The 23,569-nt window shown below is 38.2% G+C and overlaps 1 protein-coding gene across 2 annotated transcripts; it reads right to left on the reverse strand.

Moving 5' to 3' along the window:
- Positions 1–679: 679 nt before the first annotated feature.
- Positions 680–22,490, reverse strand: LOC119722688 (mitochondrial glutamate carrier 2-like). Of its 2 annotated transcripts, XM_038192935.1 has the most exons (10): positions 22,332–22,490; positions 18,259–18,415; positions 17,752–17,805; positions 13,110–13,241; positions 11,081–11,136; positions 9,299–9,389; positions 3,925–4,043; positions 2,730–2,980; positions 2,121–2,220; positions 680–1,267 (listed from the first exon to the last, which is right to left on the reverse strand). In XM_038192935.1, exons 2-10 carry the CDS (start codon positions 18,270–18,272, stop codon positions 1,041–1,043), a joined length of 1,044 nt encoding a protein of 347 aa, XP_038048863.1. In that variant the 5' UTR covers positions 18,273–18,415; positions 22,332–22,490; the 3' UTR covers positions 680–1,040. The 2 variants fall into 2 exon arrangements, with proteins under 2 accessions (XP_038048863.1, XP_038048864.1); XM_038192936.1 differs by lacking the exon at positions 17,752–17,805 and having other exon boundaries at positions 681–1,267; positions 22,332–22,488.
- Positions 22,491–23,569: the final 1,079 nt, after the last annotated feature.

Consider the following 23,569-nt stretch of genomic DNA (forward strand, 5'->3'; position numbering starts at 1 on the left):
GCGTTAAAGCACCATCAGAAAACTGTTTTGGATTTAACCAAACATACAAGATACAATATCCCTTACAGTTTGGACACCATAATCTTTGGCATTATTTCCACACTAAAAACAGTTTGAAGCACACGTGATCAAATTAAGGATCTGGGCCAATTTCACGCTGCTGTTTAAAGGTATAGTAGATCATTGAAGCTATCCAAAGAGTAACTGACAAAATTACAGTTGAAAAGCATACTTGGTTCAATGTTACTGTTAGTAATGGCACTAAACTCCCTGTGAAATTCTTTCTGGCATGCTGCCTTTTGAAGAAAACAATAAAAGAAAGCCATTTCCAAAGATGTGTCAAGTGACGCATTTTTGGAAATTTGTGTTCGTGGTTGGTTTGTATTTCGGCGGAACGGTGAATGGGTGCGCGCACACATTGACCCAACGCACGCACTTGATATAATTTGTTGGTTCAGTGCGTGACATCGCGTAGCTGCAATCAGATGAATGAGAACATGTTCCGGATGCTGACTTTTGGCGCAAATTTAAAACAGACTCGGCAACTTTTGAATTGAAATCGAGATCCTAGAATATTGTTTTCTGGGAATATGCAGCATTCAAAGAGCTAAAACTTCATCAGGTTAGTTGTTAAGCACCCATCTTTAGATTTTGAGCACTTTTGTTGCTTCAAACGAAAAACATGCACAAATGGCAAATGATCTACTCTACCTTTAACGGTTAGCATTCCTTAAGCACTATTTCATGGTGTGGATGTGCTAACGGTTGCATGCGAATGGATATTTCAATTGTTACGTCACTGACTTAAGCAATTTTCCTCTCCGTGGTAAGCGTGCCTTTCGCTGTGCTTACTACTTGCAGCACCAATACGTGTGTACTTGCTGTGACGTTATAAACGCACACTTCGTTTTTGTGCCAGGTGTGAAACGACCTTCATTGACACAATGACACTGGCCCCAATCCCGGCACCTCCACCTTCCATAAACATAAATAAATAAGGGAAAAGGCTATTTATAACAGTTGATGTTAAAGCAAGCACCTCATAACCACTGCTTGGGGATTCCGAGAAGAAACTCGCCCACGCCAAAGTAGTACACGGCCTGAGCGATGCCGAACAGCGGCGAGATGACCAGGAGGCGACAGGACGCGCCTTTGAAGAACGCCGAGGGGCCCTCGTACTTCCAGATCTTGGCCGCGCAGTCCCGGATCCCCGTGTAGGTGTGTTCCCCGGGGGCTTGTTGCAGCAGCTGCAGTCTGGTTTTTATAACTGGAGTAAAGAAACACAAGCAAAGGCACTGACTTCATTACTGGAGTAATGTAAAACAAACAGACTTCATTTATACCGGGGGCTCCGATGACAAATGTTTTTTTTTCTCCTTTTTTTCTTGACTGTTTAAGGCAGCCAAGTTTGGAAATCTCAATAAGACTTTTAATGTTCCCTGACCGGCTTTTATAACTGGAGTAAAGAAAACACAAACAGAGCTTAGCACTGACTTCGTTACTGGAGTAATGAAAAACAAACAGAGGCAATGACTTCATTACTGCGGACTATGATGACAAAATGTTTTTCTCCTTTTTTCTTGACTGTTTTAGGCACCTACGTTCGGAAATCTCAACAAGACTTTCATATTCCCTGACCGTATATTATTTTGGCTGCGTATTTGTTTTAGAAACACCTGTGTAAATGTTGTATTCAGTGTGTGCTGTTTTTTTCTGATTGGTGAGTGCAAGAGGCTGTTATTTGTATAGCACCGTGCAAATGCTCTGTATTTTACATTCCTAGATTTATATTGATTCTTACAGAATTTATCAGATGGATTATTTCCGTCTTTTAAAAGAGTCAACAATTTTCCTTCGACCACATTTTCGTTTGTCTTGCTACGTATGTATCATGTTTTGTACATTGTACATCAACTGTCCAAAGAATTGTGATATAGAAATTACTTGAAATAACTAATTAACAAAATCCTTCATAAAACTTGTCAAGTTTTATCTTTAAGGCCCAGAAATTAATCATGAATGACTTTCTGTTAAAGTTTGTATCACAAGAAAAGGCGATATTACACAGTTAAAAGTGGAACAAAAAATGCACATTTTTGACGCGGTAATTTCTGACTTACCATCAACAGGATTGACTGACAGAGACGCAACGGTAGCTGCTAGGCAACCACACATGAATGAATGCTGGAAAGTAGCCCGCCCATTCTCATGCTCGATTCCCTGGAGAAAAAAATCAGATAGACCACATGAACTGTTGTTTTTTTTACAAATATTTTATAGTTCAACCCAATTTCTGGTGTAATTACATGTACATGTATATGATGATGAAAATTTGTGAATAATTTTTGTAAAAATATTGACTCACATGTAAAACACAATTTTTCTTACTTCTGTAATAAAATATATGGCCATTTCAACTACAATTTGCTGTCTGATTAATGATAGGGCCTACTACTACTTACAAAAGTTGGTTTGGTTTTTAGATTTTTCACTCAAATTAAAAACTGCAAAATATAAGTTAACCAAACTGATCATCAGGAAACTGTGGTGATTAATAAAATAATTAATTCTGTAAATACTTAAAAGAACATTTTTGGTTTTCGTATGGAAAGTCACTGGAAAAAAAATTTAAATCCTTAAAATACGATTGAAAACTTTTAAGAAACTTTCCAAAACTTGGCATATTGGAGGTTTTCCAGTGTAATTGTTGATTTATTTTTAATACTCACCATTGCATTGAGATGTGCGAAGAGTGGAAAGTAGATCATGGAGAAAGGAATGTCTCGCATTAGAGTTGCTCCTAGTCCTCTGTACAGTCCAAAGACGCCTTTGGCTTGCATGAGGTTGCGGGCGATGGTCAGCGCGGAGGGAGTGACCTCGGCTGTTGTACTGGCCGAGAACGCCCTCGTCAGGGACGGGTTCATTTTGGCGGTGGGTACTTCCGGGACGGTTCCCATACCAGGGATCTTTTTTCTTTGAACTAGCGAAGATAGAAATACAAATACAAAGAAACATCACACATACATTGTTTTTTCAATTGTAACTGACTTTTGTGCAGGTATTTATAATTAACTTGCATTACTGTCCAATCATAGACTATTAGTCCCCGTCCCCCCCCCCCCCAAAAAAAGCACCCCCTCCCATGGTTTTATGGGTTCATCAAATACTGTGTAGTACAATGTTATACAACTACTAAAGTTTTAAAGCTATAGTCCATCATTTGCAGCCATCCGAAAAAGTAACTGGTGTATTATTGTTGAAAAACATACTTGAAAGATAGTAAGTGGACTAAACTCCCTGTGAAATTAATCTTTCTGGCAAGCTGTCATTTTGAAGTTATCAACGAAAGAAGGCCTTTCCAACGCACCGTCTTAAGACGCACCGTAGGAAAATTTAAATTAGTAGTTCGTTTTGTTATTCGGCGCAGCGCGCGCAAGCACTGGCACGACGCACACGTGGTTGCTATAATTCGTCTGATCAGTGCGCGACATCGCGTATAGCTGCAATTAAAAACAATTCAAAACATGATTCAGCAACTTTTGATTTGAAATTGAGATCCTAGAATGCTGTTTTTCTCGGAATGTACAGCTAAAGCTGAGCTGAAACTTCATCATTAGTTGTTCAGTATCCTTCATTAGATTTTGAACACTTTTGTTGCTTCAAACGAACAAAATGCACAAATTACAACTGATGGCCTATATCTTTAATTATAATAATTAAAGTTCTATTTTCTTGATAATTTTTCACAATTTATTTTACAAAATGAAAGATACTTATAATTTTGTCGGTTTTTTTGGTAAGATTTTTTAAATCTCAAATTTTAATTATTTTTTTAATCACTTTCTGAAAGCGCATCTAGAACAATTGGTCTCACATACTGTACAAGGCAAATTTCTAACCATCATTTGCTCTTACAACACTCACTTTTCCGCCCCGCATCCTGCAGTTGTATCTTCAGCATTTCCATAGGGGTGGTGATTATCACCTGGCACAGCCCAGCCCCTCCGCCTGCCAGCATTTCTCTGTGCAGTCCCATCTGTTTTCTGCAGGGTGAAGTGAGCAAAAAAAAATGCAAAAAGTGTGAAAACTCCATCGGATATTTATGAAGTTTTGAGCTGCGTGATGAAACTGTGCGTGCTAATGTGCTTTACCATTCTTTACTGCCAGCAACAGGATACATAAGAAAGAGTGTATCAAAACTGGATAAGTTTTAAGGATAGAGAAAATCAGTTGCTTGTGGCCAAAGTTTGCGTTGAATTCCCCCTTTGCAGTCGTAGAAACTTAAATGTCTTTCTTTCCAAACAGGACAGGAAAGGTGAGTGGGGATCCCACTTATGTAATTGTTTTGCTACTAGTTTTTACATGCACCCCCCCCCCAAAAAAAAATCCCATCAGGATGATCAGGTTCCCCCCCCCCAAAAAGAGGAAAAATAGACATGAACATGTACACTCTAACCATAATAATGTGAGAAATGCCTCAGTATAAACTGAAAAATCACACTCGACATAAAGGAACATTTTGATCACAATACCACACCACTGATCATGCTGATTGGACAATCTTACATGTATTTCTACATGAATGGCTGAGTATCATTTGATACTCATACACATGTACATGTACGTTTAAAGTAGATAACTCATTGATTTAAGGGGAAAAAAAGGCATGTGAGACATTTGAACTCGCCCAAGATACTTGTCTCTAATCTCAAATATTTTTTCTTGAATACTATAACAACACTGCAAAATGTGCCGAAAACAGCAGTAGCTATTTGATTAGGCAATGACGTCGTTCTAGCAAACCGCAGACCGGAACCACCCCGTTAATTATTGACAATCACGCAAACATGCAGCGTTGATCTCATCAAAACGGCATTAGGCTACCATCAGGCGGGAAGATAGGTCGACCTTTAATGGTCGGATCGCTAAATTTGGCTCAGTGCCAATAGACTTAGCCCTCCGCGGTGGGGGCCCAGACGTAATCGTTCAGTGGGGAAATTAAATCCTGTTTTGCTTTTGGGAGAAGACGATCCGAGGGAGGGACGGAATGGGTTGGTGGTTTAGGGAGCGAGAAAATTGTAATAGGATGAAGGGGCTGGCTGTTTATGATTATCCCTATCTCTCAGGAGGGTAAACTGATATCATTTTCACTTATTTTTCATTTAAAATGCAGCTACAAAAATATTTATTTATCATACTGATGCTTACAAGAAGTGTGACGATCCTTATGACTGATTTATATGTTCGTGATATGTATTGCAATATTTTTTTCAACCATTATCAATGTAATTAGGGTACAATGTACCCCAGTTTCTGGACGGCAACATCCTTTCGATTTTCATGAAATTTTGGTCAGGATGTCGCTTTTTTTTTCACTGCTGTTTTATTTTCCTTCAAATTATCAGGGGTGTGAGTGACCACTGATAAAAATAGCTGAAAACAGCTGAAAAATGTAAAAAAGCTGAACTTTGGAAATCTCCTATACTTTTGTACACAGCAAGTGAGGGAAAAAAAACTGAAAAACAAAACAAAACTGAAATCCAACACAAAAAAGCTGAAATCAGCTTTAAAGCTGAGATTTCACACCCCTGAATTATAGCTTTGTCTGCATTCTTCTGGTTTTGGTGTTCAAAGTTCAAACCGAGTGATTTATTCGAATTTTTTTTGTTTAAGTGTGTTTGTTATTTAAGAGTTCCGGTAAAAATAAAGAAGAAGACATTTTCACTCGGGAGGAAACACACTGAGTGTACAGTGTTTGTATGTCCGTGAAGGGCAAAACCTAATATTCAGTTACATCACTGCGATGCAAAAATCCATCTTATGAATAGACATGTAGAGGGTGAGTACAAAAAAACGAAACCCAAATGTTGGGACCATTGTTTTAGGGAAGTTCTGCTTGTGTAGCATTTTTCAAAATCTAGGATATGAAAGCCCAATTCATAAGCTTTTTTTAGTACAAGAATCATTCAAATCACTCATGTACTTTTCAAGTTACAGAATTTTAAACACAACCACCGTTTTAAGGTTCTGTCCACGGATCACAAAAACGGTGTGCGTTCTTTCACCAAAACAAAAACAATTCACACACATCCCTATGTGATTTGTTTTCGCTTTGCTGAAAGAACACTGAACTTTGTTGTGATCCGTGGACAGAATCTTGAAACGGTGGTTGTGTTTAAAATTCCGTAACTTGAAAAGTACATGAGTGATTTAAATGATTCTTGTACTAAAGGAAAGCGTAGAATTGGGCTTTCATATTCTAGATGTTGAAAGTGCTACATGCAGAACTTCAATAAAACAATAGTCCCGACATTTGGGTTTCATTTTTTTTTTTTTTTTTTTTACTCACCCTGTATGTATCATGATATTAGCGACAACTTTTTTTCACGTTTAAGTTCACTGATGTACCTACCGGTATGCATACACGTAATTTATGTTTTCCAATAAAAAGTGGTAAACTAATCACATCCCTAACTAATTATTTAATTACACTCCAAGTGCAGACTGATGTAGACACTAACAGACAGACGTAATCTTATTGCCATGGCAACCATTTTTGGAACAAATACACACAGAAACAATAATCTGAAGTGCCCTTTTGTGAGTTCTTTTTCCTGTTTGCGACGGACTTATACAATTTGTTTCTGAAAAAAAATGCAATCATCTTGAAAATTCTCAGTCTGCACGGAGTTTTTTTGTGTGCGTTTTTATGTACACACAGTGTCTAAACAGTCCCTAAGGCATGACAATAACACGCTCTTCTTCGGTGTTCCTCAGCGAGTAAACAACTTCGAGTCAATCGTCTTCAATATCTCAGCAGCCCAGGAAAGTGCCTGGAGGCCTTTTCAACAAAAAGCTGACGCTGTTTTTTTTAAGCAACGTGCCAGTCCAATAACATCACGTCGGGCGTGTTCATCTTGAGAGGGGATCTGGAGAGATATGTTCTGGCACCACTAAATTGCCCCGATATGAAATGATAACACAAGAGCAGGAGACCTATAAGCCAAATTTCGCCGAATTCTGGACTTCGTGTCTGCCAACTCTCGGGCAGACTGTCGAAGCGAGTTAAGCAAATTTGCAGGATTTTTTTCTCAGAGAAAACTGTCTTCTACACTACACTGAGTTTACTAACAGAAACAAAGAAAGGGAAATTGCAGTTTTGCAGCATTTCTCAACACTAGGTTTGGGTTGGAGTTTGTGATGAGTGTACATGTAATTAGTTGCCACTGAAGAGGATGTCAATTTTGTTTTTCTTCAATTTACAGTACTTTTAGAAAATTTGTTAAACATGTCCAAAACCCCCAAAAATACAAATTGTGTGTAAACATCAGTTTAGAAGTTTCTGGTTGACACCATGCCCAATAAGGAAAAGTGGAATAGGATTTTCTTTTTTCAATGTAAGATGACGTCTCAAAACCACCAAACTCACATGTTTTTAGATGGGGTTACGTTCGAGTATAAGCTTTATGTGGCCTTTCTGGGCTCCCATATATTATGCACAGAAAAGTCGAGCACCATTTTGCAGACGGTGTTGTACAAAAAAAGTGGGGACAAAAAAAAAGAACAAAAAGCCACTTCGCCATACCACTTTTGGGACAAGCTCCATACCAGAAACCGAAGACTTTTTTGGGCCTAACATGACATAAACATGCAAAAATGCCGAAACAGTGTCCACAAACATTAGTTTTATCTTAAGATTTTTACTTTTTGTTGACAGCCCGACCCTACATCAGACGAAAAAAATATGAGAGCCATGAAAAAAAAAGGACACCCTAATAAAGAAATCTGCTGAAAAATATTAATATGGTAAGCTTGCGTAAGGAAAACGAATCTCTGAATGCGACCAACATGTGCATGTCAAATTGTTCATGAGGTGTTTTGCTCACGGATGGTCCCCTGACACCGCTACGGTATCCTTTAAATTGGATTGCATTAATTATTGAAGCCACTGACTAGCCAGAAAGGTAGATGGAAACTCTGCTATATATAAAGTAATACTGCATATATGGAGCACAAAATGGTACAAGTAGTACATGTGTAAATGTAAGAGGCCAGTGCTTTTGTTTTGTTTTGTTTTTGTTTTGTTCTGATCAGTTCTTTTTTATTTTATTTAAAAAAAATCAACTAAAATTTATGGCTCAATTGCCACTAATAAAATTAAACACTTGTTCTAAAAGATCTAGTTTTTGCTTTAAACAATGTACAGTCGAACACCTTTATAACAAGGTCCTTGGGAATTTAAGCATTACCTTGTTATAACTGGTACCTTGTATTAACAGTAACGGTAAACAAACAAAAACAAAAACTTGGGACCTAAAATGTTGCTTGTTATAAGCAGGACCTTGTATTAACAGTGCTCTTCTTATCAAGGTTCGACTGTAATTATTTTTAAACCGATAGTGTAATTTGGTTAAATATTTCAAAAAGCACTCCTTCATTAAATAACAAATTGATGTACATTGTTTTATTTCTTCCCGTCTTCAATTAATATTCCACAAAGTTCTTAAATCCGAAACCCAGGGATCAAGATGTTGCTGGCATTTCCACAATCTCTATCTGTTCACTTCCTACAGGAATGTGGTTGTCTGTCTACAACACTTCAGTTGGCGGAAAAAAATTGATAAGAACGAGGGGGGGGGGGGGGGGACTGGCAAACTCTACATAAGCCACTCGACTCAGATTGAAAGAACTGATTACCGCCACGACAATACAATTTCCGCTTTAAGTGTCACCTGTTCGGAAGGCTCTGGACACACGCCGGTACATTTTTGTAATTTATTAGGATGCTAAGTGACAGTCGGCGTGACAAGCTTTGACAAATTGGTTTTGTCAGTGTAAAACTAAAAATGCCGCATTGTCCTCTACAAATCCATACAATTTTAACACGTTACTGAATACAGCTTTTGTACAGACGTATATTTTTTTTCTATCAAAAAAAAGTACAAGTCCATTGAAGGATCAGTTTGGGGAATAGATGTCATGGGATATTATCGCGATCTCAAACGGCCTTGTTTAATACCAGCCAATACCGTTTCGGCCAAATAGTCAAAACAAGTTAAATTTTTTTACATTTCCAATGATTTCGTTGAACAATTTTACTTCGTGTTTTAGAAACACTGCTCTAGCTATATTATGGTATGTCCCTCTCGCGAATAGTCGTAAACAGCTCATTGGCGCACGCGTACAACCAACTACCGTGAGGATTGTGAAGAAGAAATATTTGTAAATGAATGGATGAAAAAATATAAACAAACTAACAAACAATCGAACAAACAAACAGATGATATTCTTCACTTACCCCTCTCTCTGCAAGTAGTAGCGGAAGAGGTCATTGCCTACAAGCTTGATGGCCTTCTCTGGTGAAATCAAGGTGACGTTCACACCAAAACCTGGATTTAAATAACAATTCACAAATTAAAGTACTGTCGTGCAACTTGTCCGGTATCGATTCTAGAATAAGCTACTTAAAATTAACACAGCCAATATAATAAGTCCCTTCTATCTATCTAACAAAGATTCAACTTTTTAATGTCGTTTTTATTTGCCTTACTTCAAATTGTAAATTATTCATCGTAAATTTGTTCATCGGGATACCAAGCAACTAATTTGATTATAAGCATTCAGGCGAACGCAATTAAGACAATAGTTCCAGGATGACGCAAACACACGACGTCATCTAACTATCCTTGTTTTAGACGTAGGCTTCCTCCGAGTACGCATCTATAATCAATGCACCCATTAACGGATTAATTATCCTGAATTATTCAACCACAGCCGGGACCAGAGCTGAGACAGCGAGCGAGAGAGGTGTATTATTAGGTCTCGTACATTTCCCCACGCACTTTTGGAAATGTTTGGTCAAGGCCTTAGGGCAAACAGTAAAGGCCTCTCATACATAGTAAGCTATAGACGTACGTGTTTACAGTTGGTTTAACAGTTTCACTTAACTCTTTGCATACCTTTGCATACAGCAAAGACTAAACCTACATTAAGTTAGTAATAATAATAATAGCAAACATTTATACCGCGCTTAATACTACGTTTCTAAGCGCTATATGATGCTGTTGTCCTTGTAGACTATTAGGTGAAACAAGGGCAACCGCACCAAATACAAAAGAACAGAATTACAGGTAGAAAACACTAACTGACATGGAGTTAGGTAATTGCATATTGTTTGAATTTGGTCTGATGAAGAAAATTCAGTTCCTAGTCAAAGATTTATTCTTTGAAATGTCTACTGCACAAGTTTTAAGAAAGAAATAGAACAGCAAACGTGGAATAAATGTGTTTTAAGGAAAAACAATCAATGGCATCTCTCATTTTTACTTTTATGACGTCGATAAATGTGAACTTTAAACAGCTATAACTTGTCAATGGAATGTCCGATTGAAGTGCAACAAATAGTATTGTAAGGAGAATTTTACTCTTTTAATATCTGCAAACCCTCATTTCGAACTCTGCCCAGTTCTGTGTCATTTTGCCACAACAACTCACAAATGTTTAAGTCTAATGAGAGTCGATCAGAAATCTACAGATCTTCACCTTGACTGACTATATTATACAATAACCATAACAATGACATGTACAGTGTAAATGCTAATGTTTGCATCTGAAAAGTGAATAAATAAAGAGAATACCAGTGATGTTCACACTGGCCAGCTCTGTATTTCCATCCAATGCACTCAAACTGATCCCCTCTTCCTAAAACATTTCCTACTCTCCTTGTCGAGTGCAATGCCCTCATCAAACTACCAAATAATCTACTCTAAATGCATAGCTGATAGCCGACCCGGAGCCCACAGCGCTATCTTTTGGTACAGCAAGCCATTATATATGACCTTTTCTCTTGACTAGTGATCAACACTACAGGGGATGAAGTAGTAGGTTGTAATTACACCGGGATGGAAAACCGTGACACACCTATAAACTGATTGCAACTCATCAATTGCTACAAACATTACACAGTTTCGGTTAACCGAAGTACCTTACATTAAGCTTTGTCAAGCGGAAAGATTTGAATGAAGCAGACTTCTTCCAGGAATATTGAATTTTTTGTTCAGATCTAACACTTGGAACTCACCTTTATACAAGCCTCTGATTCCATCAGCTTTCGCAGTCTTTACAAAACAGTCAAATCTAGTTTAAAATAGAAAAATAAAAATATAAGACAAAAATGAATTCTCAAATTACACATGTATTATACTATTCTGTGGTGAGTTAATTATGATAAAAAATTAACAGCAAACCAAATTATTACCAGGAATCCTTGTTAGTTTTTAAATGTTGTTATAAACTATTTGACATCCCTTTTTGAAAGTGCACTTCTTCACACATTTGAAAATTTCCCATGCTTTTCCTGACAAATATGAGGGCGTTGTTTTTGTGATGTCATTTAAGGAAGCCTCTGTTCAGTTTAGGGATTTTCAGTTAAAATTGTGAGCCTAAAATTTGCTCGTTGAAACGGAACCATTTGTTGGAAAACTTCGCTCACTGGCTTACTGTCATGTACTGAAACAACAACGAATCACCAAAGAACAGAAAATTTACGACAGCAAAATATCCAAAATTCTGGCACTTTTTATATGCTGAAATAGCTGTAACATAAAGGTGTCTGCCTAAAATGACATCACACTTTTTGATCATGAATATGCAAATTCTCATCAGTGTAAAAATCAAACAGGCATCAAAATGCCCTTAAAAATGTCAAAAACGAAATTGAAATTTAAGTTAAATGGGACATAAACGTGCATTACAAGGATTGTATTAAAAAAAATTACATTACGTGAGCCCTTTAAGTACACACTGAAGTAAAATAAAACTAGGTCAGCCCGCAGAAATATTTTATTTGCTCTCTGTCGATGTAACGGTCCATTAATGATGGATCTGCTTGACTTAAAAGATTTATAGGACACTACTCCCCCATCATGCATGTCCAAAGGAAGTGATTACTTCCGTCAAATCCGCCCGCCTACTCGCTAATGTCGTAATAATAAGCCAATATGCTGGCACCCTGCAGTGACAAAGCGGTTTTCAAATTTCCGCTGAATCAGGTACATTTTTCCGCACGGATGATGAACGAACGCAGTTTGTTCATCCTTCATTTTTTTAAATAGAATGCATAAATTGTTTTTGAAAATGCTGCATTATTTCTTTAAATGGCGACGGACGACAGGTTAAACCTTTGAAACTTAATACTGGATATTTACCATCTAATCACCGTGCCATTTTATATTCTGATACATTTTATTGATGGGATGCTGGTCAATATGTTATTTTGTGTGTAACTGGACTACCTGCAACTGTACAGCAGACCACAAAAATAGAAAAGTTCCAGGTCTATCAGTGAAACCTACAAAGTACCAGTATATGTACCTAGGTAACTTCTACGATTTCCTTTGAAATATAAACGTGTTAGACTAGCAATCACCCACAAACAAGTGCAAATGGCTTGAATGACCCCAGAAACTGGTGTTTATCCCTGGATGTTACAAAAAGGCCCTTTCCGTGAAAATTCCCGTGGGCTTTTTGTCCAAGAAGTATCTTTTTTCCATACACGCAAAGAAAGTCACCTGTTCTATCGATCCAAGACGGTGTTATTTTTCACGCGAGTCCACTTAGCGGCGCCGAGGCAAAGCGCGTGGGAATAAAAGGGCAGCGGGCGAAAGAAAAGAAGACTCTTAGGTTCTCAAGGCAACCTTGCTTTTTGACTTAATGATTCTGGTTCCACATTTTTGGATTTAGGTACACAAGAGAAGTATAGGGTTGCGATATTTGATGATATTTCGTGAGAGCTTAGTCATGCAGAGCAATATTGTCTGAACAAGGTTGAGCATTCAGCATGGAAGAACTTGATCCGAATCTTCCCATGAAACTCGATCATCAGACTGTTGTTTGTAAAACAAATATCTGCAGGTATTGGCAGGAACTGTCAGGCCGTTTTACTACAGGGAGAGTTTATTTTCATCCCATGCATCTGACTAAATTTAACAATTTCAAAGTTGTGTTTTGCTAAGTACGGCTGAGAATAACGAACTGAGTGTTGGAATCTTTTTTTTACAATTATTTCATTTGAACACAGATTTTTTTTGTGCAAATTTCAGGCAACTCACAGGTTTTTGTACATTCGCTTGCCATCGATGACCTGCTGGTTTTGTAGTCGGGTCTTGACAAGATCAATGGGGAAGATGCAGGAGACTCCGGCGACTCCGGCCAAAGCACCGTTGATGCACTTAGCGGGGAGGCTGGGCACAAGACCAAGATGGAGGAAAGTAATGGGTTAACAATAAATTGTCAAATACATGTACATGTAGTCTGGTGTTTGACATCGATTCAACTGTTGTTTTGACAATTTCTTCTCAGTATTTTGCCTGTTTAACACTAATAACTGAAACAAAATGGAAAGGATTTTTCTTGCATGCACGTACATTGTACAGGCACACAGATTTAAAAACAAAATCCAGCTCATAACCAAATCAAGATAGGATGGCTTAAAACAAAACTGGCAATTTTAAAGTCATTAGGAACTCAAAGAATTGAAACAACTAAGGAACATCAACATCAAAAACTAAACAAATAATTTCAAAAGGGGTTGCGTTTAAAAACGCAAAACAGTTTTTAAGATAACCAAGGTTAATTTCAATGACCAAATTAACAATCACTTTGAAAAATTTGACTTAAAGAATCAATAAATAAAACAAAACTCTGTTTTGAAGTATTACTAAAAACCCTAGAGAAATTGGTTAATGTTCTTGCACTATTACAAGCAACCCCTCCCCCCCCCCAAAAAAAAATACTAGATACAGATAAACTAAACCCTGCACTGTGCAGCAAGATGTCCGTGGGCGAATACTTGCAATACATTTCGGCGAAAACATTTCTTTCAAAGGCTAGAGGAGGGAGACGTGCTAGGAAATACTTTTGAATGACTGTAATTCACTGGTTGCTAGGGTAGTTTGATTCTGACGTCGGTGATTTCAAGTGGGCAAGCATGTATGTGTACACAAGGACAAATGCATGCGTGGGCTGCAATGTCTGTCCATCATTCTTCAACTTGCTCCCCTGTATTCTTGAACAAATTCATTTTTCTGCTCTTGTCAACTTTTCAACTTCTGTGATTTATTATAACAAAGAAAACAACTGCCTTGACTACTTTTTTGTGGGCATGGGTAACTCCCTATTTACAAGGCTTTTATTTGGGCACAAACATCAGCCCTGCGAATATCGGGCCACAAAATAGTAAGTATTCGACAGCTAAACGCGACCTATTTTTTTCCGTTCGCTGTCTCATTCAAAAGTGGATAACTTTCGTATTGCAAAGAAAATGCGTTTAGTTACTAATTAAACTTCCCCCCCCTCCAAAAAAAAAAAACAATTAACAAAACAGCACAATACTTTCAGTCTTGGTTTCACTTTAGGTAATGGATTAAGATAGAATGTTAAATAAATTAAACTCAATGTTTTTCATCTTTTCTAATATTTCCCAGCAGTAACAGGATTAAAACAGTCAGAAAAAAACCTGAACAAAATCCTGACAATTAAAATGTACAATGTATTGATTTCTGTCTGACTAGCAAGACTAGCATGACTAGCGATGTACATGTACAGCTGCATGGATGCCAGCATTCACACGAGTGGAATCTAAGAAACTGAGCGTGAAATTACGACAAACCATGTGCAAAAGGTTTCCTTTCGCAGACGACAAATCTATCCCGTCCAAATTCAATCACGAGAAAAGAAAAAACAGAAGAAAAACAAGAATGAAAAGCAGAGCACAACCGCACGTGTTCATTTACGATGCAGCACTAGGCAAACAGCCGGATGAAAGAACGGAGGATCGATGTAACTAAGTGCACCGATCGGTCTGTTATGTGCTTTCAGGATTAGCCTTCTGATAAATTGAAATTCAATTGTGAGCACATAATGGATGATAGAAGCGTTTGCTAGCAAACACACAGCCCCCATAGCATTAAATGTATAAAGCTGAACACAATTATGTTTAATAATAGGAAATTACAATCACATTTGGTCTTTTATGAACTAATGTAAATCCAAAGTTATTTGCTAAGGCCAAAAAAAAAAAGTCTCCAGTTTCTGGTATGCGCGCGCGTCGCCGTAGCCATGCGCGTCGGCAAAATGAATTTTTTTTTTTTTTTCAATGAAAGATGATGTCTCAAAACCGCCAAACTCACTGGTTTGACTGGAATCCTGCTGCTGCACAATTTTAACGTGTTTTTAGATTGGGTTATGGTCGAGAATAAGCTCTATGTGGCCTCTCTGGACTCCCATATATTTGCACTAAGTTTAGTCGGGCACCATTTGCAGTCATCAGCCGACATTTGAAGCAAAAAAAATCAGGTAAAAAAAAAAAAGCCGCGTCGCCGCACCACTTTTTGGGCAAGCTCAATACCAGAAACCGGAGACTTTTTTTTTCTGGCCTAATAATCAAAGGCCACGTTTCTTGAATTGAAGTTTCACTTCAATTGCATATATCTCTGGGTAAAACGTACAATATATTTTTTAACCGGTTCAGTAAAGAACTTCAGGTATTGTAAAAAATTTTGAGCTGCTACATTGTAGCCCTGTATTCTACGGTAGTAGACTTCTACCTTGAAATACTAGCCCTCTACAATCAACAAAATCTTTTCATAAAACTGTTGGTTTAAATAATTACAAGTTCAATTTAATACTTCCTTGTAGGCCAATTTACGCAAAACCAAGCCTTGTCTCATTTTGAAGAATGATTTGTTTATTTTATGATCAGATTTTGATACACCGGTAAATCATGATTACATACAGTTAAGCAATCTCATCCATGTATGTAGTCAATCTATAAATTACAAAGCATACACTTCATGCCGACTGAGGCTGGATTATCATTAATTAATTTCCCCAAAGCGCCCATTTATTTTCATTTTAATCAGGTGGTCATGCTTATTGAAATGCCATCCGTGCGAGCTTTTCGCTCCAGGATACCGTAATGAATTTTTATAATGTGACGGAGGTCTGGAATGATGCAAGAGCGTAGGGGAATTATCGACGCTTGGTGCCCTTCGAGTAGACGAGTTGTACCCAATCTCCGCATCGTATGTACTGCTCAGAACTTAGACGTGGGTGGAAAAGGCTACAGATTGGAAAGCAAGGTTCAATAAGCCTATGGGTCCCTAGAGATGGTGGTGTTTTTGCAAAGCCCACGCATTTCCAATTTAATTTTACTGAAAGTGTTCTAGAGAGCAAGGATATTGTAAGTACATTGTTAATCGTGACAAATGTACACGTACATGTATGTACATGTATGTATTAGAATAAAAGGCTGGTTCATATTTCAAGCGAAAGCAAGTGCGAAGCGAAATTCATGTCATTAACAATGGTAGACGCGCTTCAAAGGTATTGCTGACGTCATGAATTTCTATTTGCTTTCGCGTGAAGTATGAACCAGGTTAACTGTTAAGTGCGAAGCGAAATTCATGTCATTAACAATGGTGGACGCGCTTCAAAGGTATTGCTGACGTCATGAATTTTGCTTCGCTTTCGCGTGAAGTATGAACCAGGTTAACTGTTAAGTGTGAAGCGAAATTCATGTCATTAACAATGGTGGACGCGCTTCGAACGTATTGCTGACGTCATGAATTTCACTTCGCTTTCGCGTGAAGGTTACCTGTAATCCCTCAGCAAATTCTTTTCTGCGTATAATTTTCCCACATTGTTCCTAATATATTATTAATTAACTTTTAAATCATTTAAAGGTAGAGTATATCATTTGCCGCTATCCAAAATGTAACTGACGAAAGTATTGTTGAAAAGCTTACTTGGTTTAACCCTAACGTCCTACCCATTACTTTGGGATAAAGAACTGAGTACTACAGAATACTAGGAGTGTTGTGCACACTTATATGCTGAAGTACATACTACAGTTTACAAGTAGCTAAGCACTTCAAAATATGACTCGGCAACTTTTGAATTACATACTACAGTTTACTAGTAGCAGTTCAAAACATGACTCGGCAACTTTTGAATTGATATTGAGATCCTAAACTATTGTTTGAATCTCGGAATACACAGCATTCACCGAGCTACAACTTCATCAGGTCAACTTCTTAAGATTTTTAGGCACTTTTGTTGCTTCAAACGAAAAAAAAAAAAAATGCACAACTACTCTACCTTTAAACGAAGGAAACAACTGTTGTGGCAATGGGATTTATATATATTTTCATGTGAACAGAAACTCAGTATTTTATTTTTACTTCAGAACGGATGGCAATTTTGAATGTTCTGAAACACAAAGCAGTAAGAAACAAATAACATTTGAATACATTTTAAATAAGGGGCTATTTGGTTTTGAAACAAGAACGAACCAACCAAAACAAAAAAAATGGCAAACTGGTAAAATTTCTACAAATGGAGGTGTAACACTATGAAGTGCAAAGTTTGGAAAACTACGACAACGGATCACTGCCAATAATCTGGGAAATATTGCAACAAAATGATTATGAACAACTACATGTAAATGTACATGTACCACACTTGTTTATGGGGTGAGAGTTTTAAAAAAAAATTGAAGGAAAAAAAAAGGAAACCAACTGATTACCTTTCCAACATTTTCCATGCAAACATTATGGCTTTGCCAACAAAGGTGAATAGGCTAACACCAGGGTGGCATGCAATTGAAAACAATGGTTGACAAAAATGGGTACAACAGCCACCCAGTCGCCCACTAAACACCCAAACACTGTGTGGAAACACTATGATAGTTACCCAGAGTAGCCTTTGGGTTGCTTTGAGTTTTCCTCACTGGCTTCTTTGGAAGCACTGGGAAGTATATGGGTGCACAGGAATGCACAATTAGTAACAATCAAATGAATTTTGAATAGTTTATCCATGGTTTGTGATTCTCTATGGTTACATGTAAAATTGTAAATTCAAGATTATTTTCTTGTTCAAAATATTTCCTCTGGTTTTCTTTCCTTTAAGATAAAAAATAAAAAAATTTCTGAAGGAAAAACCCTGAACATCATCAATTACTACCTTTTACCCTTGAGTACATGCAGACACCTCCATACGATCGTACACAAAAAAAATTCAAAAAAAAAAATTATCTACCTACCTACCCTATTTTCAAATGCCATGTAATCAGAAGCAGAACTTTTTTTTGGCCTTAATAGTCATTCTGATAAATTTAACAATCAGATCACACATTGAATTGGAGAGAATTTTGTGTTTTTTTAATTAGAAATAAACAACTCAACTGTCATCCATACTCACCTAATATCACCCATTCCTAGAAAGACAAAATCCTGAGGTCTGTCGTCTGCAACTGGCCCAATTTAGTTCAGACTAGATTCACGTGCCCGGTTGCCGTTGGAAACGCAGAGTCCGAATTACGTCTGCAGACGTCTGCTGGTGCTGTCCAGCCAACCACCTGCAAAATAACGTGGATAATTGGGAGTTAGCGACTAGTATGGTACGACAGCCAATTTGACACGATCACCTCGACAGTAAACGCACTTCCGGTGCATCGACCAGATAACGACAAAAACGACACGTGTATCCCCGTCCCTACATAACAACCTTGTGTGCGGCACCCGGCCTATGTTTACGTGTGTAGCACTAGACTACGATAGACTAGAATTATGCATGCAAAGCACGTGGGTTGGATGACGTACATGTGTGGGGCTCCATAATGTCATGGCACTAGTGTATTTTTAATGCACGGTCAATTACGTACATCTGACAAAAATCAAACTAAAGGTTGGGGGGGGGGGGGAGGGGTACTTAGCAAGGCCGGGATAATGACATCAAACACTGATGAGATCACAATCATGACTGGATAACATCAGTGACAAGCCATTAGTAAAAATATGCCCTGAAGAACCGGTAATTCACAATCTGTAAGGCACTTCAGACCGTGTACAGTGTACGGCAATACATCATATCTTATGATGATGCAGCGCACAATTCCACACTGAATTATTCAGGCCAGAAATAACTGTGAATAAGAAGTTGGCCAAACAAAATTGTATATCTGCCTTGAGCAATTTTTTGAGAGGGCTCCCCAAAAATTCTGACTGCAAATGTGAGAATTAGACGAAGCAATTTGAGATCAGTAACGGTTTGGACTAGAATATCATCATACTTAACACCTCAATAGTCTGTTAATATTCAATAAAAATAGAATTTCAATGATACAGATTTTTTTTAAAAATGCAGTTAATGTCCAGAACATCCTAGAGCAATTTTACGATCCTTTTCATTTTTTTTTCAATACTTAAAGGGAATATACAACATTTGCAAACATCAACAAATAAAACTACCAAGTTTTTATGAAAAACCTTACTAGGATGTTGGTTAATGACAGTCTAAAGCATCCTGTAAAATTATGGCACCTGGTGTGAAGTCACTTTCAAGAAAATTGTATTTTTGTATAAATTTCCAACCGTGGTCGGCCGACCATCATTGGAAAAACCCAACTATTTTTCAACTAATGCTCCAAATTTACCATTTTTTTCAGTTAAAATGTTGTTTGCTGTTCATGTTCATGAACGGGTGCAGGCCAGATAGACTGGTTCCCTTACCTTACAAATTTCCGGCATCTATAAATTGATCCATTTCATCTTAAGTGGAGTCAGGGAACCAGACTACTTGATTATTTTTGTTTTTCTTGGCTTTTCCAGCATTTCCGAACACAAAATTTCAAACATGTCAGTGTAACAATATTTGATCTATTATACTATCCCCTCAAATAGTTCATTTTTGAAAATTACAGCAAAAGCCAATGATGTACATACCCTTTAAAAGGAACATCAATTGACAATACATGTACATTGTCAGAGCAATTTATATTTTGTAGGTGAAATACAACACCGCTCCATACATGCCACATATCTATCACAGGAATGTGGGTCAGAGGCGAGGCTGTTGCTGTTCAGTGTTGGGGATATTAATGGATGACATTTAAATGATTCTCCCCCAAGAATTGGGTCTCAGTTGTTGTTTTTTCACTGACCCTAGAATTCCTAACCGTACTTAATCCTTCAAAGTCATCCGGGCAGTTTTTGGAAGATTTTGGAGGAATTGAGAATGAATGCAACATACAATTTTGGGGGAGTGTGGAGGATTGAGAATGAATGCACCTTCAGTACCGGTTGATTTTGGAGGATTGAGGATAGATGGTGTTTGACGAAGAGGAAAATTTTGGAGGATTGAGGCAGTGGGTACCCTTCATTTGAACACTTGTGCAACATTTTGTACATGTGCAACACTTTGCATCCGGGTGATGGCAGATTTATTTGCAAAATATTTTTCTAAGCAATTATTTCAACAAACCACAGAGAGTTCTGACATCAATCCCAAAAAGAAAACGTCCTAAAAAACATTATATTTATAATGCACCGTGAAAATGGGCCTATATGGCACCCAGCGCCCCCCCCCCCCCCCCCCGGCAAAGCGTCTGGAGTAAAAAAATGTCTACATTTTGACACACATGTGCAGTCCCCCCCCCCCCCACATCAAAAGCTGGATACGCTACTGCTGTACTAAATTGTTATCAAAACCCTTAGCTGGATTAAGAAAAGACCATACTAAACGCCCTGTGAAACCATTCCCTCTGATTTGCTGCACTTAATTTAGAAGAAATCAAGAAATGTTGCCAATCAGGAAATTTCCAAAGATCAGTCGATTGACTGATCTTTGGAAATATAGAGTGCGATTGACAATGATTGACGATATCGTGTTTCACATCCAATGTTTTTTCCTTCTTTTCTCGAAATGTGTGATATCTAGGCCTACTGGAGTACTGCTAAAACTTCGACATGTTATGTTTTGAACATTCTTCTTTGGATTTGGACTCCCAGCCACATCACTAGCTCCAAGGTCAGGGTGATGGCACATCATAGATACATAAATATTAATTATAATGAAATACAGCTAAGAAGACTGCAACTCAAAGTGTTGCAATAGCCTGCCCTAGGCCTACTCCTAGAACTATGAGGCTCACGCGGAGCCTGATAGTTCTAGGAGTACCCTAGGCCTACATTATTTTAATATTTAGGAAAAATTTACATGAACTTTTCAAATTAAAATTTACACAATTATAATTATATAAATTAATAAGTCACACTGCAAATCATACATGTACAATAGAATCCTGACAAGTCAAAATTAGATTAAATTTGATGACTTTTGTCGGAAAAGGAATATAGGCTATATATTTTTGCTATAAATCTACTTTTCAAGGCACATCTGCTAGCACGTACACGTGGCCAACATCGAGTAGGGAGACGGTGATGGCGCGATACTAGCCCGACTGCGTCTGGCCGTACAGTACTATCGCAAGCTCTGTAGTACGGCCAGACGCCCGATGCTTCCACAGAGACTGAATTTTGTTGGCCGCCGATGTAGCGATTTTGCTACATCTTTCGATCGCGATTATCTTTTCATCCAGGACACAAATTTCCAAAGTTAAGGTTTGTAGTCGTAGAGCAACTCATACCTTTTCGAAAAAAAACGTTCTTTGGTCTCAATATTTTCATCCATCTGGCCACAAGACGAATTTCAGTCATCAGATTCCACAAATATCGTCCCCCATGCGATCCCCCATGCGATTTCAAAATGGCGGCCGCGCTGTGATGTATGCAATATGCAGGCGCGCCTGCGCAAACTCATGAATATGCATAATTAGTCTGTGACGTATGACCTCGTGTTTTTGGACGTGCGTGCAGCGGGGCCGTACGGTCATACGTCACAGACTGTTATGCATATTCATGAGTTTGCGCGGGCGCGCCTGCATATTGCATACATTACAGCGCGGCCGCCATTTTGAAATCGCATGGGGGATCGCATGGGGGACGATATTTGTGGAATCTGATGACTGAAATTCGTCTTGTGGCCAGATGGATGAAAATATTGAGACCAAAGAACGTTTTTTTCGAAAAGGTATGAGTTGCTCTACGACTACAAACCTTAACTTTGGAAATTTGTGTCCTGGATGAAAAGATAATCGCGATCGAAAGATGTAGCAAAATCGCTACATCGGCGGCCAACAAAATTCAGTCTCTGTGGAAGCATCGGGCGTCTGGCCGTACTACAGAGCTTGCGATAGTACTGTACGGCCAGACGCAGTCGGGCTAGCGCGATACTTGCAGCGCATGCGGCAGGTGCATGCACACTGCATGCCAAACATACATGTACATGTACACATGCCTAGCTAGCTAGCCCGGTTTACCGCTAGCCCCCTAGGCATGCTAGGCCTACTTGCAAGCCGGACACAAAATTTACCGGCAAGTTCAGCTTTTCCTGCAACCATTAATGGCAAATTCTAACCCTAAAGGACAACTTACCCTTTTGGCACAAAATGGTACTTTCTTCGCTGACTCTTTACCCGTTTAAGAAGAGAATTGTAATCCGGAATTTGGCACGTTCTGTCACTGAATGCAACGCGTTACCGTATTTAGTACGTGTGTGTGTATCGCTCGCATGCTGCCGTTGTATTTTCTTGGTTATCTGGCGACCGCCAAAACATGCCGATTCATATGTAAATAATAGAGGTGGAGCTACAGGCGCTAGACAATTCTAATTGGTCCGTTATAATAATTTGCATAAGAGACATGCAGGATTTATGAATGAAACGTGCACTGCCGTGTCAAACACGCGCCCGGAATTTCGTTTTACTATTTTTAGCCACGCGGATCGGATCACGGATTTCAATCAAGAAGAATCCGCGATAAAGCCGATAACAACAGGATGTGTTTTGTTTTTTTCACGGTCTTGAATTTCGCAAATGCGTGACTCTTAATTCTACCTCCATGGTACGTGGGACAGATATCATTTCATCAGGCTTGTTTTTGTTACTTTTTTGTTACTTTTTGTTTGGTTACTGTTTGTTTTGTTACATTTTGTTTGGAAAGGGAAAATATCAAAATAGGTATGCACTAATGATCACATGCATAATTTTGTTTGCTCGCGTACTAATGACAATGGGCGTCAGCTAAATATGAATATTTGACGTAGTATGTAAAAAAAAATAATAACCTATCAAAGGCATTTATCGCTGCGAGCTGCTCAGTATTAAAAGTAAGAATCATTTTTTTGTTGCACTTTAGGCTGTTGCCATCGCTTTGAGGAAGGCAATTATAATGTATTCAGTATTTGGAATGTTTCCACTTTGATTGTGCTTAGTCCATTTTAATGGATTTCTCACTGCTGCGCTGACGAATTATATGAGGGGAAAGTGTAGGTTTTAACAGAAAAGCACAAACAATTTGTCTAAACATTTTACCACGCCTAAAAAGATTTTTTTTTAAAAGAACATGTTGTTTTCTTACAGGTGTTTTGTCCTCGACCCTATTAGCTTTGCGATCCATCCATGACGTCAACAATCCTGGTATGGATCGGGGCATTGTGATAATGTTCATCCGTGTTATTGAGAACAGAGCATCCGCTTGACCGCTTACATGCATCAGAGTACTTATTATGTGATGCATTAAATTTCAAAATGGTAAACTTTTTTTTATATTTTTTATAAAAGCTCTGATGCCACTTTGCAGACCCCAAACAGTAACACTCAGAGTACGGGAAG

The sequence above is a fragment of the Patiria miniata genome, unplaced genomic scaffold, assembly GCF_015706575.1.
Source record: "Patiria miniata isolate m_02_andy unplaced genomic scaffold, ASM1570657v1 HiC_scaffold_16, whole genome shotgun sequence".
Taxonomy (NCBI): domain Eukaryota; kingdom Metazoa; phylum Echinodermata; class Asteroidea; order Valvatida; family Asterinidae; genus Patiria; species Patiria miniata.

Bases quoted from the DNA above. Each gene is read 5' to 3' on its own strand.
- LOC119722688 (XM_038192935.1), bottom strand. The intron at 13,242-17,751 runs GTAACTATCATA...TCTTGTGCCCAG, and splicing joins CAACCCAAAGGCTACTCTGG to CCTCCCCGCTAAGTGCATCA. The intron at 11,137-13,109 runs GTGAGTTGCCTG...ATTTTAAACTAG, and splicing joins AAGCGAATGTACAAAAACCT to ATTTGACTGTTTTGTAAAGA.